At 42.7% G+C, this 19,158-nt stretch overlaps 1 protein-coding gene across 7 annotated transcripts in view; it reads left to right on the top strand.

Annotated features, from left to right (window-relative positions):
- The window catches only part of GRIA1 (glutamate ionotropic receptor AMPA type subunit 1), a 347,765-nt gene that overhangs the window by 307,565 nt on the left and 21,042 nt on the right, over nt 1–19,158 (top strand). For all 7 annotated transcript variants that reach the window (XR_009555461.1, XR_009555462.1, XM_060240281.1 and 4 more), the window contains 2 exons: nt 4,813–5,011; nt 5,903–6,150. Coding sequence is in view for 5 of the 7 variants with exons in the window: in XM_060240281.1 (XP_060096264.1) it covers nt 4,813–5,011; nt 5,903–6,150 (447 nt within the window). In the remaining 2 variants the exon portion in view is untranslated. The remainder of the gene's footprint in view (nt 1–4,812; nt 5,012–5,902; nt 6,151–19,158) is intronic.

Here is a 19,158-nt window from a genome sequence, read left to right as displayed (position 1 = left end):
TGAGATGGGTAAATTTAACTTGCACCTCTCTTGCCAAATTATGTTTCCTCGTGTAGTTAGAGGAAATTCTTCTGGCCCACTCAATATCTCTTCTTCCCTCTTCCAGGCATTGCTCACCTTCAAAGGTCAACAGTTCCAAAATTTTCTCTATTATATTTTCATCCTTTTCCTCTGGTATATTCTGGAAACGTAGTATATACGCTGCTTTTTCCATCTCTAACTTTATTACTCTTTCCTCCAGTTTGGTCACTGTTGCTTTGTTTTCTCGGGTTATATTGGCCATTTCTTTCTCAGTCTCGACTATTTTATCCACTTTAGCAGCCAAACTGTGAACTTGTTGGGTGTTCGCTAATAATTGTTTTTGGAATTCCTCAACTTGTCTGTTTGTTTTCATTATCTGACCCATTAAATCTACTTTCATCACTTCTAGCGCTTCTTGGTTTTGCCTAAAGCTAGCCGTCACTATGTTTTGCAGTTTCTCAATCGCGTCTTGGTTGGATGTTTCTGGTATTGGTTTCCCCCCTCCCCCAGGAGTTGGTGAGGGGGTACCTTGCCCAAACTTCTTAGGACCCATTTATGCTTCGTGGATACTTTCTGAGACACCTGTTAACCAATTTCTCTTACTTCTTGTTCTTACCTACCCCGTCTCCTTGCTCAGGGGTATACTAAATTAATTATTTAATTAACTAATTAATTAACCAATCAATTAATCCAATTAATTCCTCAAGTCCCAGATCCTTATATAATCAACAGCTATTCAATTCATTACATTATAATCAATCAACAACTATTCAATACATTACATTAATTTGTATTCCTTAATATTCCTTAGTAACACAATTACCTTGGTCTCCCAATACCTTGATTAATTACAATTCCAGTATCTTAATTTACCTTGCAGAGTTACCTGTTTTTTCTACTATGTCAATTATTACATCAAATATATAATACTCACCTAACCACAATTATATATGGAGCTATACATTCAGTAGTTACACACACAATATTTAACCAATTCTCTACCTTTCAATTTAACTTTCCTTTCTACAGCCTATTAGTTATTAAGTTCCTCCCTCTCCTTCTCCTGCTTTTCTTCTTCCACAATAAGATAGCCTTCTTTCGTGTTTCTTTCCTTCTACAATTATTGTCTTAGTCTTTCTTATTCTTGGCCACACAAATTCTTCCAACAGCTTCCAAACAGTCAAGAGCCCATCTTCAGTGGGGAGACAGCCGCAGCGCAACTGCTGCTAAAAACCCTCTCCCCACCCTTTACCATGTTAGCTTTCCTCCGTATTCCTTTCCTTCTGTATTTATTGTCTTAGTCTTTCTTATTCTTGGCCACACAAATTCTTTCAACAGCTCCCAAACAGCCAAAAGCCCATCTTCAGTAGGGAGACGGCCGCAGCTCAACTGCTGCTAAAAACCTTCTCCCCACCCTTTACCATGTTATATCTTAGCTTTTTCCATTCACTGTGATACCATGTATTGTTGTGGGAATGGGTTGTGTTAGACTATTATGTCTCTCACAGAAAGTGTTAGTGGCTGGGCCTCCCCTCCCTTGTTCGACACCATCCAGTGCCTGGTAATAAGATAAGTTGATGATAAGTTTACTGTGAGCAGGGAAGAGTTATATATTTGAAGACCTGGGAGTGGGAGTTTTGGAAATGCATTCAATGTTGACTGTAAATTTCAGTTTCACTTCTGGCAAAGCCTTTGTTTGCAAAGATTTGAACTAGTAGCATGCCAATAAAAGAGAGAGAGTAAACTGGTCTCCTAGGAGTATGTCAAGCTGAGGAAAGAAAGGGAAGCTACCCTGCAGCTTCTGGTCCATTTCACCCCCTAGGAAGCTTGGATGGGAGTGAAACAGACTAGAAGCGGCAGCTCCACTCTCCCCAGCCCCTGCCTTTGGATCAATTTCCAGTGAAACTGACTAGAAGCCTCAGGAGGCTGGGGAAAGTGGGGCTGCAGTTTGTAGTCAGTTTCTGTGGGAATTGAACAGAAGACAAGGGGCTGGGGAAAGCAGAGCTACATCATCTAACCAGTTTCACTGGAAACTGACAAGAGGTGCAGGGAGCTGGGGAATCATGCTAGGCTGTCTGGAAAAATGAACCAAACATGAACCAAATGACATGCCAAGAAAAAAGGCCAGTTTGTTTCCATGTTCAGGTGTGGCAGGATCAGACAAACCAGTTCAGAACAAACCATAAATTGGCCATTTTTAGCACAACTTGTGATTTGTGGTTCAGTTCATGCACATCCTTAGTGCAGACTCTAATCTGAAAGAACTAGGTTTGATTCCCCACTCCTCCATATGCACCTGCTGATATGACTTTGAGTCAGTCACAAGTTCTTTCAGAGTTGTTCTCTCAAGAGCAGTTTCTTGAAAAAGCTCTCTCAGCTCCACCTCCCTCACAGGGTGTCTGTTGTGGGGAGGGGGAGGGAAAGGATACTGTAAGCTGCTCTAAGACTTTCCTCCTCTTCCTTCTTCTTCTTCACAAAATCTTTGAAGAGCTCACAAAATTTCCTCCAGAATAGGATACCGTCTGGCAAAATAATTTAGACCTTCCATATACTTTAACCAGTGGATGCCTTGCTATGACGATTCTCTATTGTCATACCATGCCCTTTCTGAATGTACCTCTGCCAGCTTCCATGTCAATGGCATAATTTGGAGAATGCCAGACAGAGAGACAGATAATAGACAGAGAGATGATAGAGAGATGATAAAAGGGGGAGTGGCTTTTGGGGATAGATATCTGTTCCAGGGACTCAGTATATCAGCCCTTGGGATTAATTTGGACAGAAAGAAGCATCCAGAGATGCTGTGTTCTTTTTGTATGTAGTTTATGAGTCTTGAGTAATATAGTGGTTAAGAGTGGCAGACACTAATCTGGAGAACTAGGTTTGATTCCCCACTCCTCCCCATGCAGCAACTGAGTGACCTTGGGTCAGTCACAGTTCTCTCAGAGCTCTCTCAGCCCCACCTGCCTCACAAGATGTCTGTTAAGGGGAGAGAAAGAGAAAGTGATTGTAAGCCACTCTGAGACTATAAGCAAATGAAAGACAGGGTATAAATCCAACTCTTCTTCTTCTGGCTGTATTGTGCCCATTTTCATTTATGAAAAATGTAAGTATTACCAATCCACATAAGCAATATTGGCTCTATTTCCAATGTTACGAGAGTTTCTAGAAGATACATCAGTATTTGTGCTCCAAGCAATCAGTGCATTCTCATTCAGACTGGCTGTCTTCATGTTTAATGGTCTGTGCAGAGATAAACCATATCAAAGTAGTTTATTCACATGGTGAGCTGCTACCCAGAGATCTGTATGAAAGAGCAGTCTTTGAGTAATTGCAAAAGACCCTCAATATGCTATGCATTTCATAGGAATTCACCAATGAGACACGATGCAAAGATAGAGGAATGGTATTAATGCCCTTAATATCAGGTTGAGGCAAACTAATTATAGCTGCAGTCTATCAAAATGATTCCACCCATGGCTTATGCAGAATTGTATGTCTGAGGATTCAGCTCTGTGGCTGATTCTACACTCAGGTTTGATAAGCACTGAATCTTCACTGAATCCACCTACTAGAGAGCCACATCATTCAAAATGTGTCCACAGTTTTACATCTATATTCGCAAAAGGAAGAAAGCCTGCTGGCCCTCGCCCCTCCCAGCAGCTGGAGGTTTAATTCAGCTCTCAGGATTGCCTGGTCATAGGTGGGGGGTGGTTTTGAAACCCCAGTCAATGTGCTGCTGTCACACACGTACTTTCAACCACCCCAAAACAGGCTTTGCTTTGGCTTTGGTTTGACCTGGGCTTTTATTTCAAGAGGGGGGAGGAGTAGTGGGCAGAGCTGCCAACAACCTGGAGCAGGAGAGAGATGCCACCCCAGGCAAGGACTGCAACCCCCCGTGCAGCAGTGTGCATATTGTTATCACACACCGCTTCTTTCTCCTTGAAAGGGAAGTCAAGCTCAGAGAAGAAGGTGCCCTGCTTGGCTGCTCTCACCTGAAGGCGAAAGCATCCAGGTGGGGCCAGACACACTCTTCTCCTCTGAGCTTGGAGGAGAACACACCCTGCTCAGCTACTCTTGCTTTCAAGGCGAGAGCAGACAGGCAGAGTGCATTTTCCTCCAAGCCTGGCTTCCCTTGTGAGGGAAGCCAGGTTCAGTAGAGACCACCACTGATACACCATCCAGCCACTCTCAGCCAAGAGTCCTGTCACCCCAAGCAAGGACCTCTGCCCCTCATGGCAGTGTGCACATTGCTGCTGCGCATCACCTCTTTCACCTGCCCAGGACCCAGGCAGGTGAAGAGGGTGGTGGGGCACCTCTCCATCACTTGGAGGCTGCCTTCCTTTGCAAAGGAAGGCAGCCTCTGAGTGGTTCACATGTCACTGCCACCTCTTTTGCCTGCCCAGGACCCAGGCAGACCCAGTGCTAGGTCCTCAGGCACCCCAGTCTGGCACCTGCCCCATGCCTCCCTACTTGCGCTTGTTCCACTGCCACACTCCCATACATGGGGAGAGCAGGCTATGTGGTGTGGAAGGAGGGCTGGGCAGGCTTCGGCTGAGCCAGGCCTGCACAGTGCAACTCCATGGTGAAAGTGCTCTTAATGCCAATTCAAGAAAGTGAATGTGAACTACTACAAAAAAATCCAAAACAAGACAGAAGTGACGGCTGTATGCAATGTGAACTAACACTTTTTAAAGTGAGCTGAAAGAGAATCTTCTGCCCAGTGTATAATCAGCCTATGTTTTCTTCTCCTCATTTTCATCTTCTTTTTTTTCTCCCCCTCCCCTTCAGATCCCTGTCTGGACGTATTGTTGGTGGAGTCTGGTGGTTTTTCACCTTGATCATCATTTCTTCTTACACAGCCAATTTAGCTGCATTCTTGACTGTGGAGAGGATGGTGTCTCCCATAGAAAGTGCAGAAGATTTGGCCAAGCAGACAGAGATTAGCTATGGAACTCTGGATGCTGGTTCTACTAAAGAATTTTTTAGGGTAAGAGAAATTAGTTCTGTCTTCAATGTACAAAACAAGAGTCTTATGCTAGCCCTTGTTAACAGGAAATATAGCACACAGGATCTGCCAGATACCATAAATACCCTAAAAACATGGAGTAATTACATGCTTCCACAGATTACTGAGTAATTACACTTAGCAGCATCAAAAGTAATTACCCTGTGACTTGCAGCCCAGGTTTAGAAAATAATAAGTACTTGGTTAGCTCTGTAATTTAGTGGCACCATTTACCAATATGTAAATACATTGATGTTACACTTATGTAGCAAGGCCTCCTGTCCTCTGTTTTACAATTCTGTGTAATACTTTCACTAGCCCCCTTCCTCTTCTAACCGTTTACCCTTCAAATGATGCAGTTCAGTTGTTCATGCCACTGTACGACCTATGAATTTGGTTTATACAGACCATCAGAGCATTTTTATTCTGAATGGAAGCAGCTTTGCAAGGTCTCAGGTAGAAGTCTTTCCAGCACTGTAATCTCTTTTAAAAAACTGGAGATGGCTGAGATTAAACATGGAACTTAATCTACAATTATGTTTCATATTCAACTGAGCTAGGAATGTGCTCCTGATGTATAGCCAAAAGACAGGTGTCTCTAGCTGCAAATTACCTTACATCTATTACACTTTCCATGTAGCTTTGTTCTTAGTCTGTTTCATTTTCCCCTCTAAAATGGGCTGCCATGATGACAGAAATTGCTGCAAGAGCGTATCTGTGTAATGCCACTCAGCTCTAAGTCCTCTGTTCTCTTTTAGCCATGCAGTGTGTAAGCACGCAGCCCAACTAAATGTGTGTCTGCCTTGGTGTATGAATCTCTGCTCTGTGTTTTAACACATGCTAAGAGCAGTGGATTTATGCTATTCTGGACAGAGATCTAAAATAGCGGTTTTTGAGAAGATGTGGACGTACATGAAGTCAGCTGAGCCCTCTGTTTTCGTGCCGACAACAGAAGAGGGGATGAAACGTGTGAGGAGATCGAAAGGGAAGTATGCCTACCTGCTAGAGTCTACCATGAATGAGTACATTGAGCAGAGAAAGCCATGTGACACCATGAAGGTGGGAGGTAACTTGGATTCCAAAGGCTATGGCATTGCAACGCCAAAAGGTTCACTACTAAGGTAGGTAGACTGAATGTATTATCCCTTACCTTGCAGCCCAAGCAATCAGTGCATCCATAAACTTGCCTCCATTCTTCATTGCCACAATTTAGATAATGAAGCTGGGGGAGGAGGTGGGAGGAGAAATTAATGATGCACTGGGAAATAAACTGCTGGGCTGCTGCTTAACGGTGGCAGGAATGACCAATTCTTCAAGGACTGCTTATAAAAGGGGCTCTGCTTCCTGTATTCTGTTTTTCTGTTAAGATGGCTGCAACTGTGTGCAAAAGCAGGGATTGTGTGACAAACTGGCTACTGATTAACAATTTTTTTCTTTGAAGCAACTTGCTTTTTTGGTGGTGCATGACCGTTGTGCAATGTGTATTATAGCCCTTGTATGAATTCAAGCTTTAAAAGGGGGTTTTGTGATAGAAATTTTGGCATGTGAATGTCTGAAATAAGAAATGCAAATCTTTGCAGGAAAAACAAATGGAAAAATGAAGTGTTTTCCTTCTTGCTAGGCAATAAATAGCTGAAGCTTCTTAGCTTGTTACCCTAGCAACTCCCTAGGCCTAGTTATTAAACTGTTCTGGGCCAAAATGCTGAGAAGGACGGAGATATGACTAACTTCTCACACTGGTCACTAGAAAATGTCATATATACATAGGGCCTACAATAAACACAGTACAGCAACCAAACAGAAAAAGTAGCAAAATTGAATAGAGGAGATTATTACATGAATGCATTCAGCCTGCACAGGAAGCACATTGCACATAATTATGCATATCCTGTTTCTTCTATAGCTATCAATAAGAATTTTTTTTTGAATACTTTAATAGACGGGGAGCAGGTCAGAAACTGTCTGCAGTATTCCAAGTGTTTGATGGTTCAGCATAGAACCAACTCTGCTGTTAATATTGTTATCTTAATTTTTAAATTAAAATTAAAGATCCTACTGTTTCATATTTGTTTAGGCTACATAATATTGAAACAAGTGTGATATTTCTTCTAAAATTAAACAAAGCCAGAGAAGGGCAAAAGTTGATTCATGTTGTTCTTCAAAATATCACTTTTTGGGGGTGTGGGGGTATGCTTAGCCTTTTTTGACTTCCCAATTCAGTAGACAGCCAAGGAAGAACACTTTGTTTTTTCCATTTGGTCTGATGGTGCTCCTTTAGAACATGTGCTCTGTTTACTGTCCCATGATATCTGTTGTTTGTTGCCATTTTAACTGTTAAACTAATACTATATGCTCTAACATCACCATTTGGTGTCTTTCTCCATTGTGTGGATCTACCCAGGAAACACATTTTATTCTGTGGCTGACTGAGCTGATGGACCCTATTGTTGTTTTCATCCAAGTCAGCAGATGTTTGGCCATTGAAGTCAATGGGTTTAGAACTGATTCATGTAAGCAGCTCATTTGATAAGTGATTTTGCAAAAGTGATAGCCCATTGGGGTAGACTCCTAAGTGCTGACTGGAGTTTTATTGTTGATTTCAGTGGAAATGGATTCCCCTCCCCCCCCAAAAAATGCTAATTGTCCTGTGCTAAATTACCCACTCTGGTGTCCTGAAATCAGTACTTGATTTAAATGGGACTTGCAAGTTAGTGTGTTTAAGATGGCAAACTTAGTATCAAAATTGGGGGGGAGGGGGACAAGAAAATAGTTCTTATCAAAGTCCGGATGATGTGCCACAGTTCCTTCGACTGCTATAATTCTAATCCCTTATAGAGATTACACTTTCTGATGCAGCACTTCCATATGTGCTCAGTTTAGGCTTGAGCAAAACAAATAAGTGGAGTATCAGTTATGTCAAAAACTATATGGCTGGGGTCCAGACCAGCAGCCTGGGGTGACAGCCTCCTGTCCTAGAAGAAAGCTGGCCCCAGGGATGGTCAGACAGACTTTTTGAAGCGACAGGAAGATGGCAAAGGATGAGGTAAGGGCAGGAGTTAGGCAGGAACCAGATGCATGCATTTGACCATACAATTTAAATCCGGATGTGGGGCATTCCTGAGGTGGCCCAAATTGGCCATCTGGACCCAGCCTATGACTGGAAGTGCTGAAAAGGTACACCAAAATCCCTGAAATTGCCTTGCAGAGAAATCTTTTGTAGAAGCAAGCAAAACAAAGGACAGAGCTTTCAATGTGGTTGTAACAAAAAAAACCTATCACTGATTAACATAAGAGTTTGCATTTTATTTAGTTAGCTTGGCTGATACATTATTCTTGAGACTGGAATGGTAAATTTAATTAAAAACATCTACTCACAAAACTCTATTCCAGTAGCTCAGAAAACCACATTTGTGAACTAACAAACAATCCAGCCATCAACAGACAATAGAGCTAAGAAATCTGTGAGCAAGAATATAACCATTAATGTCCAATTCTCTCCACTGCAGCAATTTCTTGTACTCCCAGTTCTTGCCATCCAAGGGGTTGTCTCAGATTACAAACATTTTCACACTTGAGATTTAGAGTGGCTTTTTTAAAAAGAGCCCCATGGCACAGAGTATTAAAACTGCAGTACTGCAGTCCTAAGCTCTGCTCACGACCTGAGTTCGATCCCCCGCGGAAGCTGGGTTTTCAGGTAGCCAGCTTGAGATTGACTCAGCCTTCCATCCTTCCGAGGTCAGTAAAATGAGTACCCAGCGTGCTGGGGGGAAAGTGTAGATGACTGGGGAAGGCAATGGCAAACCACCCCATAAAAAAGTCTGCCATGAAAACAACGTCACCGCAGAGTCGGAAACGACTGGTGCTTGCACAAGGAACCTTTCCTCCTTTTCCTTTTAAAAAGAAAGCTGTAGAATGCAAATGTAAACTAGCTGCAGAATGTACAAATCCCTCACTTCTTCCACTTTCTCAATGAGCAATCAAATGTTAATTAAGCAGCATGACAGAGGTTCAGATGTAATAAAAGCTTCATATGTGAGAACATTTGGCCAGAGAGTATCATAATACTACTAAATTAGCAGACAAGATTTACAGCTGACCATTGCAGATTCTTAATTAATATATTGTATTTGAACTTTGCTTTATCCCAATGGGCAGCAGCAGCTAGAAAGTTGGAGTAAAAGTCAAGAAATTGCTGCCTTTAAAAGAATCTCCTCCCTTATTTTTGGCTGCTGGGACAATAGTATGCAAGCAAGCCAATGACAAATGACCAGAGGTCCCTAGCACAGCTGTTGACATCATTGTCCTGTTGGTCAATGATGTCCTCTTCAGCATCCCAGCATCCCAGTGATGGTCACTAGTAAGTAGATGGGACCCTCTCCTTTCAGAAACAGTGGCCATTAAATGCTTCCCACCCCATTTTATTAGCTACCGCTGTCCAAGAATCAGGAGATGTTGTAATACTGTCTCCTTAATATAAACTTTAAACATATACCTATACAGCTCTGTGATAAATTTCATCTTAAGAAGGTAAAGGTAGTCTCCTGTGCAAGCACCAGTCGTTTCCAACTCTGGGGTGATGTTGCATCACAATGTTTTCAAGGCAGACTTTTTATGGGGTGGTTTGCCATTGCCTTCCCCAGTCATTTCCGACTCTGGGGTGATGTTGCATCATGTTTTCACGACAGACTTTTTATGGGGTGGTTTGCCATTGCCTTCCCCAGTCATCTACACTTTCCCCCAGCAAGCTGGGTATGCATTTTACTGATCTCAGAAGAATGGAAGGCTGAGCTGGCTACCTGAACCCAGCTTCTGCCAGGATCATACTCAGGTCAGGAGCAGAGCTTGGATTGCAGTACTGCAGCTTACCATTCTGTGCTATGGGGCGTTTCATCTCTACAATGCCAAATAAGGAAAACCAAGTAACAAAATTTTCCCCCCAACACACACATACATACAGAGAGGGGGGAGGGCTTTCTGAGTAGAAACACACAGGAACGCAATTCTGGCTGGCTTAGTGTCAGGGGATGTGACCTAATATGCAAATGAGTTCCTACTGGGCTTTTTCTACAAAAAAAATCCCTGCATTCACACACAAACCAGGCATGACCACATGGTATTGGAACACCTGGCAGTCTCCAGCTTAGGCTTAAGCAAAACTCAAAGGAATGAACCAAGGGGAGAGGTGGAATAGAAATAGTTTAGGAAATAAATACATTCTGTAACTGCATTGCAACCTGACAGGCTGCTTTATGTTCCACTTGCCTCTTTGAGGTATCTTGAATCAGATGAGAAATGTGGGTTTCCTTCTTTTCCTCTCTCTTCCACAATGGGATGAAAGGAGTGGCCAGACATTTTCATTGGGACATCCTGGGGAACACTTTGAGAGAATGTATCTAGTAAATAATAAATTGTACTTTATTGTACTGTACACTGTACATACACACACACACATACAATATTTGTATGCCACTTTTCTGCTTTTACAAGGATTACCAAGGAAGCTTACCATTTAAAATATATAATAAAACCATGTTTTAAAACCATTCAAATCCACCCATCCCCGAAGAACCATATTTAAACAGTTAAAAAACAGTTAAAATACCCACAAAACATTAAAACAGCAATTAAAACTTTGGCTAGGAAGGTGGGATTGCTGAGGGAAAGCCAAAGATCACAAAAATGTCTTCATCCTCTCATGGAAGATGGCAACAGAAAAGGACAGACAAACTTCCCTGGGGAGAGAGTTCTAGAGCTTTGGTTCCATGACCTTCTATGGTCTGTCAATAAATGTGCTCTCCTTTACATTACCTACCATGTGTCCAGTAAAAATTGAAATGGACTGTTGAGAGATGTGTTGCTGATAATACAGCTCTGTAAAGTAGTTTTCCTTAACAGCATGAGTGCACATTAGTTTCTTGGAAAGTCAGTACAACACATAACAATACAATGAACGGCTAGATCAAACTTCAGTCCTTCTAGGTCAGCATTTTGTTTCCAATGGAAACTGGCTAGATGACCTTCCCGAGACATGAAATGATGACCTTCCCCTGTTGTAATTAAATCAATTATTTATGTTAATTAACTAAAGTTATTTGCCTTCCCAGCTTCCAGTATTCAGAAATTTCCTACCTCTGGATGTAGAGAGTCCATTTCACTACTTATCCTCCATGAGTTTGTCTGGTCCTTCTTAAAGACTATCTAAATTAGGCATTTCACCAGAACCAATATGATGGCAAGAAAAAGCATGGAACTGTTTTAATTGTAAATGTACTTATATAATTACTTTCTGAAATTATCCTGTGATATATCGATGCAAATTGTTAGTCATTTACAGTTCCATGATGGAAAATGGACTACAGATGTCATTTAAAACAAATGGCATTTATTTAATAATGAAAGAAAACAAAACAAAACAATTTTTTTGAGATGCAGTATAAAGCATGCCTTTTTTGCAAGGCATCTGATCTGATAGAAAGACAGAATCACCAACAGAGGGGGACTGGGGGAACAAAATTTAAAATAGCTCAAATCAGCTGGAGTTCCCTTGAAGGAACCCTCATGCTGCTTCCAGCTGAACATCTTTCCATTTATTTTAATGCAGTTCTGGCTGCAGCCACTAGGGGTGTAGGGTAGTCTAAGCACAGTAAAAAGCACTCTAGTACCAGCTAGATTTCCCTTTCTCCAAGACTGAAGCAAACTTGCCTAAAAGATCATGCTAAACCCACAAACTAATCCAGCAGTAGAGCAAGACAAGCAACCCTGGCTGACAGTTGCTACACTAACCGTCAACCTGCAACCTGTTAACCAATGTCATTTGGTCTAGCCTTTCTCTCTTCCTTTTCTTGCACCCAACTCAGCCAGATCTTGCGAAGCAGTGGTTAGGATAGGGTTGCCAGGCCCCTCTGGCCACTGATGGGTGAAGGTTGCCAGATCCAGGCTGGGGAATTCTTGGAGATTTGGGGATAGAGCCCAGGATGAATAGGGACCTCAGTGGGGTGCCGTACCAAAGCATCTGTTTTCTCCAGGGGACTGATCTCTGTTGTCTGGAGATGAGTTATAATTCAAGGGGATTCTCAGGTCCCACCCAAGGCTTCTCAGGTCCCACCCAAGGGTGTTACAGCAAGATAACACAACCTTTCCCTCTGTTTTTCTTAATTTCAGGCACCGGATTGTAAAACTCTATGCTGGAAACTCTATGGTGGAAGATATAATAGCTCTTTGAAAAGTCTACTTTACTATATGATAAATAATGTAATTTTTAAACTATCATTAAAAGGAGATTTATAACAAAAACCATCAGGCCTCATTTTGGGCAGGAGCTCACAGGAGGGGAGCTCTGGAACCGCTACATTTTATTGTGCTCTTTCTTTCTTATCCTCTCCCCACAAACACTTGCTTCTGGGCTCCATTGTTCAACCCCCCTGTGAGACTTTTGCTGAACTCTAAGATTTAACAAACTTTCTAATATTTTCCCCCTGGAAATCTTCATCATGCCATTGTGGCCACATAGGATAAAGTAATTTAAAAAGTATGATGGGAGTAAGGTTTTGTTTTGACAATTTTAATTCAGGAAGCATTTTAAGGTAGATGCTGAGTTTATCTAATTTAGTATACCTCCTGATGATGTCAGGGGTGTGTGACATATGCAAATGAGTTGTGCTAAGGAGTTCTGACACCTGCTTTTCTATGAAATGACAACTGAATACCATACCCAGTATTCCTCCCGAATGGAGACCTAAAGTTGCACTGTTGTCCTGGCATCCATTTTATCCTCAGAACAGCTTTGTGTAGTAGGTCTGGCCGAGAATGTGTCACCCAGAAACCTTCCCTGGTGAGTTGGGGATCTGAGTATTACAGGCACATGACAGATTGCTTAAACAGCTCTCTTTCATGTTGTCTTTCACGAAGGTAACCTGGTTCAGGGTGTTCCAGATCCCTTAATCTTTGGCACCATAAATTCCATTCTCATTCTTGGCCAGTTTTAATATAAGAACTTAAGAAAAGCAATGTTGAATCAGGCCAATGGCCCATCCAGTCCAACACTCCATGACACACAGTGGCCAAAAACCAGGCACCATCAGGAGATCCATCAGTGGGGCCAAGCTAAAGAGCCCCAAGCATTTTAACCTTTCTTCATAGGGAAAGTGTTCCAACCCTTTAATCATTCTAGTTGCCCTTTTCCGCTCTTTTCCCAATGCTATATTTATTGAGGTGTGGTAACCAGAATTGTACACAGTATTCAAAATGAGGCTGCACCATCAATTTATACAGGGGCATTATGATATGGGCTGATTTGTGTTCAATTCCCTTCCTAATAATTCCCAGCATAGCGTTGGCCTTTTTTATTGCAGTTGCGCACTGTCTCAACATTTTCAGTGAGTTATCTACTATGACCCCAAGATCTCTCTCTTGGTCAGTCTCCGCCAGTTCACACCCCATCAACTTGTATTTATAGTTAGGATTTTGGGCCCCAATGTGCATTACCTTGCACTTGGCCATGTTGAACCTCATTTGCCATGCTGACGCCCACTTGCCTAGCCTCGACAGATCCCTTTGGAGTCCCTCACAATCCTCTCTGGTTCTTGCCACCCTGAACAACTTAGTGTCATCCACTTCACTGCTTACCCCCAATTCCAAATCATTAATGAACAAGTTAAAAAGCATCGGACCCAGTACTGAGCCCTGTAGCACCCCACTGCTTACCACCCACCTCTGCAAAAATTGCCCATTTATACTACTCACTCTCTCTTTCCTATTAATTAGCCAGTTTTTGATCCACAAGAGGACTTGTCCTTTTACTCCATGACTCTCAAGCTTACTAAAGAGCCTTTGATGAGGAACTTTATCAAACGCTTTCTAAAAGTCACAACATCTATTAAACAACATCTATTGTCCACATGTTTGTTGTTCCCCTCAAAGAACTCTAAGTTTATTGAGACAAGATCTTCTCTTACAGAACCCATGCTGAGTCTTCCTCAATAACTTTTGTTCATCAATGTGCCTACTCATTCTCTCTTTGATAACAGTTTCCACCAACTTTCCCAGTATTGTAGTCAGACTGACTGGCCTGTAATTTCCTGGATCCCATCTGAAACCCTTTTTAAAGATGGGGGTGACATTAGCTACCTTCCAGTCCTCAGGAACGGAGGCAGATTTCAATGAAAGATCACATATTTCTGTCAGGAGATCCACAAGTCCACCTTTGAGTTCTTTCAGAACTCTTGGATGTATGCCATCCCATTCTGGTGACTTATCAGTTTTTAAATTATCTATAAAATGTAGGACCTTCTCTCTCATCACCTCAATCTGTTTCAGGTCTTTCAACACCCCTCCCAACATCAGCAGTTCTGAAGTGGACAAACACTCCTCATCTTCCACAGTGAAGACGGAGGCAAAAAAAAAATGCATTCAGCTTCTCAGCCATTTCCCTATCCTCCTTCAGTAATCCTTTTACCCCTTGGTCATCCAAGGGCCCCACTGCCTCCCTAGCTGGTTTCCTGCTTCTAATGTATTTGAAGAATTTTTTATTGTTGGTGTTTATGATTTTTGCAATATGTTCCTAATAGTACCTTTTTGCCTGCCTGATCACAGACTTGCATTTGATTTGCCACAGCCTGTGTTCCTTTTTATTAACCTCACTTGGACTAGCTTTCCACCTCTTAAAGAAATCCTTTTTACCTTTTGCAGCTTCCATTACTTTGTTTGTTAACTATGCAGGCTTTTTAAAACACCTATTTATGCCTTTCCTGACTTGTGGTATATATTTTATGTGAGCGTCTAGGATTGTAGTTTTAAATAGCTTCCCCAAGGGTTTTGACCCTATTTATCTTTCCTTTCAGTTTCCTCCTCACATGCCTCCTCATCTCAAAGAATTTACCTCCTTTAAAGTTAAAAGTGGTTGTGTTGGTTCTTTTGGCAACTCCCTATTTATACAAATAATAATAATACAAATCGTGAAATCAACAACCCAAGCTCCCAAGCAGTGCAATCACTTTTACATCTCTCACCAGGTCTTGGGCATTACTTACGACCAAGTTCAGGATCACCCCACCTCTGGTAGGTTCTGTGACTATCTGCTCTATAGCACAGTCATTGAGAGTGTCTAGAAACTCAGTCTCTTTCTCCTGACCAGAACACATATTGATCCAATCAATCTGCGGGTAGTTAAAATTACCTATTATGACACAGTTTTTACATTTAGCCGCTATCTTTAATTCTTTCATCATTTTATAATCATCCTCTATCTTTTGATCTGGTGGGCGATAACAAATTCCCAGAGTTAAACTTCCTTTTTGGCCCACTATTTCGACCCAAAGCATTTCTAGAAGGGAATCTAATTCTCTGACCTTCTCAGTCTTACTGGACTGTATACCCTTTCTGACATACAGAGCCACCCCACCTCCAACCCTTCCCTCCCTATCCTTCTGATATAATTTATATCCAGGAATCACCATTCCCCACTAATTCTCCTCATTCCACCAAGTTTCTACCTACAATGTCTATGTTTTCTCTCAACACTAAGCATTCCAACTCCCCGATTTTATCTCAGACACTTCTAGCATTTGTATATAAACATCTATAATTTCCCAGGCAAGTTAGGCCCACAACCTTCCTCCAGCTGCCTTGAGACTTCACCAGGCAGTCCATACTGTTTGTCACCATCTCAATGGACAACTCAAATCCACTGCCCAGTAGAAAAGTAACAGCTAACCCATCATCTCTTTGAGATGAGTCATCCCGAACCAGAGACATTTCATCTGTTGGCTTTCCCCCAAGATTCAGTTTAAAAACTGCTCTGCCACTTTTTTGATTTTAAGTGCCAGCCACCTTGTTCCTTCTAGGGACAAGTGGAGACTGTCTCTTTTGTACAGCTCCCGCTTGTTCCCAAAAGCATCCCAGTGCTTAACAAACTTGAACCCTTCCTCCCTATACCATCATCTCATCCACATGTCCTAATTTGAGAGTCCTAATTTGTGCCTGTCTCTCTGGCCCTGCGTGTGGAACAGGTAGCACTTCTGAGAAGGCTACCTTGGAGGTCCTGGCCTTGAATCTCCTGCCTAGCAACCTAAATTTTTCCTCCAGGACCTCATGACTGCATTTCCCCACATTGTTGGTGCTGATATGTACCACGACTACTGGCTCCTCCCCAGCACTGTCTATCAGCCTATCTACAACACATATAATGTTCGCTACCTTCGCACCAGGCAGGCAAGTCACCATATGGTCAGTACACAGTTTTGCCTCCCAGCTATCTACTTTTCTAAGGATTGAATCACCAACTACAAAAACCTCCCCCTCCCTCCCTGCCCAGGGATGGTTCCTTGGTGCGAAAGAATACCCACTCACAAACTGAAGAAGAGGTTCCTTCTGAGGGTGCATTCCTCTTATCCTCAGCATGGTGCCCTGTTCCCTCTTGACCCTCATGCTCCCTGGCAGCAGTGGGGCTGCCATGTTTGGAGTGGGGCATATCTAACAAGTCCCAAGAGTGTTCTCCGAATGCCTAACTAACTGTCTCTGCTTCTCCAGGTCAGCCAACTCGGTCTCAAGGGTGCAAACATGTTCCCTGAGGACCAGGAGCTCCTTGCACTGAGCACACACCCAAGACTTTTGTACAGTGGGCAGATAGTTGTACATATCCCTGCCCCCTCCAGAAATGCCCCCAAAGTCCCCCAACTGCAACAAGCCAGGACCTGTCAACCCTACCTGAAGCTGGTGGCCAATTTTGTGTCTCCCAGCCTTTTTCTCCATTGAGTGTAAAACACTGGAAAGCCCTCACCCCCTGCTGACATTCTGCCTTCATAATTGCTTTTTAATTAGACAATCCCCCCTTCAATACCTTTTGTGTTTATGTGGCTGTCCTTGTAGAAAGTCTACTTCCCTTAATGGGAACACAAGGAGACTAGGGCCCTGGGTTCTTGGTCCTTCCTGAGTTTCTTTCAGAGCCCCTAGGCTAAGAGCCACAGGCCCAGAGCCCTTTAGCTCTCACCCTTTGGCTCATGCCAATGTCTCACTCCTCTGGCAAGGTGCAGCCTTATAAATGCAAAGAGGGTGGGGCCAGCAGTCAGCCCCAGACAACACAAACACTCTCAATCTTCAACAATCACCTACAGCCCACTCAAACAAACAAACAGCAATTCCCCAGCAACCACACAAACTCAGACTCTCTCCTCCTACAGAGTAGCATTCAGCAACTCCCCCCCCCCACTGTTTAGAAAAGGCAGTTAAGAAAGGCAAACACCCTTTCAGCAGCACACCTTTCCCACTCTCTCCTAGAGCTCAGGTGACTTTTCAAACATGTAGCATTATTTTCTGAGTTATGCCCACCACAAACAGACCCTTAGCTTCAGTTGCAAATAGCGTGGTGAGGTGGGACAAGATTTTCCCATTTTGGCCAACTCCCACATTCATCCTGAATTAGGGATGCCAGTCTCCAGAATTAGGGATGTAAGGATTCCCCAATTTCATGGGCTCTAGCTTGGCAGCCAACCCTCTCCCACCCCTCCTGTGACATTTAAAGGGCCCTCCAGATTTAAAGGACCCTCCAGGAAATACCAGGCAGTGAATTAACTACTCCGAGTTCAGGAATGGACAGCCCCACTTGCAAAAAGCATGTAATTGTTGTTGTTGTTGTTTTACAAGAGGGCCCTGCATATGCCTAAATTCAAAACACTGAATTCACCACTTGGAGTTCAGGTGTTCATGGCACTAGTGGTGAGGGCTGCCCACTTCTGAATTCCAAGCAGCGAGTTCTCGCAAGCTGGCGCCAATGCATCTTCCATGTGACTGTGTCCCTAATATGATGACATCACTTCTGCATAATGTCACTGTATTGGGGACATCCCCGCCCCCTCCAGAAATGCCTCCCAAAGTCCCCCAGCAGCAACAAGCCAGGACGTGTCAACCCTACCTGAAGCTGGTGGCCGATTTTGTGTCTCCCAGTTTTTTTCTCCAATTAGTTATGCCTGCCAGTGTGATTTTGTGGTTAAAGTGTCAGACTAGGATCTGGGAAATCCAAACTCAAATCCCCACTCTGCTATGGAAGCTCGCTGGGAGGCCTTGGGCCATTCACACACTCTCAGCCTACCCTACTTCAAGGTTGTTTTGAGGATAAAATAGAGGAGAGGAGATTGGTGTAAGCCAGTTTGGGTCCTTAGTGGAGAGAAAGGTGGAATGGAAATAAATAAATACACACTATGGTCAGACAGGCCAATTCTTTTATTACTCATAGTAACAATCTTGGGGGAATTCAGCTTCCCAGCTGAATAAAGTTCAGCAACTGGGGGTTGACCACAAATTGACACAAAGGCAGCTTTATAAAATGCAAAGGGGAACAAAGTATATTTGCAATTGCTAGGAGAGCCCCCAGTCATGTGAAGATTGAAGGGGGGGGGGCTCTCTGAACAAAGCATATGGCAGTCTTACATACCGTCAAGTAAACAACTCATTCTTAGCAAAACATGTTGTGACATTAGATGAAGCATGGCATCTGCTACTGTTTCTGTCCTTACAATTTTCCTGGTTTTGCACTATGCAGGCACTATATTGTATAGAGCTAAGTTGATAATACAGGACAAAAGAGAGAAATAGCTGCACTTGTTCCCCTTTCACACAACTAAAAATACAAGTCTTGTGCTATAATCCTTATGCTGTATGCATGGTCAAAATGCAGATGCAAACATTATGGCTTCTAGAGTTAGGTTCACTCCGGCTCTTTCATCTAGCTCCTACAAAGGCCTTCCTTCCCCTTCGACAAAAAGTCAAGTGATTGTTCATTTTGTTATAATATTTGGTTTGGATCAGGGTTATATGGGGGGGAAGAGATGAAATCTGTCTGAGGACCCATGGTGGCCCTTAGCAGCCTTGCAGAAAGAAAAGCTATGAGTTTTTAATTTTTTCCCATCTGGGCTTTGGCTAATAAATTACATGTAAATAAATATATTGTGTTCATAGTTATGACAATTATGTTACAGTAAATAGTACTTCTGAGAGAGCTGAGAGAGCCTCCGTACCCTCCTGTTAATACTACATCAAATGTTAGGTAGAACTGAGCAGGCACAACCTATTTGGGGAAATATCATTGACAGAAAATAAGCTTTCCAAAACTGGTGGTAATAAATTAGCCACCTAGT

Source organism: Heteronotia binoei, chromosome 5 (assembly GCF_032191835.1).
Source record: "Heteronotia binoei isolate CCM8104 ecotype False Entrance Well chromosome 5, APGP_CSIRO_Hbin_v1, whole genome shotgun sequence".
Taxonomy (NCBI): Eukaryota; Metazoa; Chordata; class Lepidosauria; order Squamata; family Gekkonidae; genus Heteronotia; species Heteronotia binoei.
The sequence above is the reverse complement of the archived record's forward strand: the minus strand, read 5'-3'. Positions and strand labels throughout refer to the sequence as shown.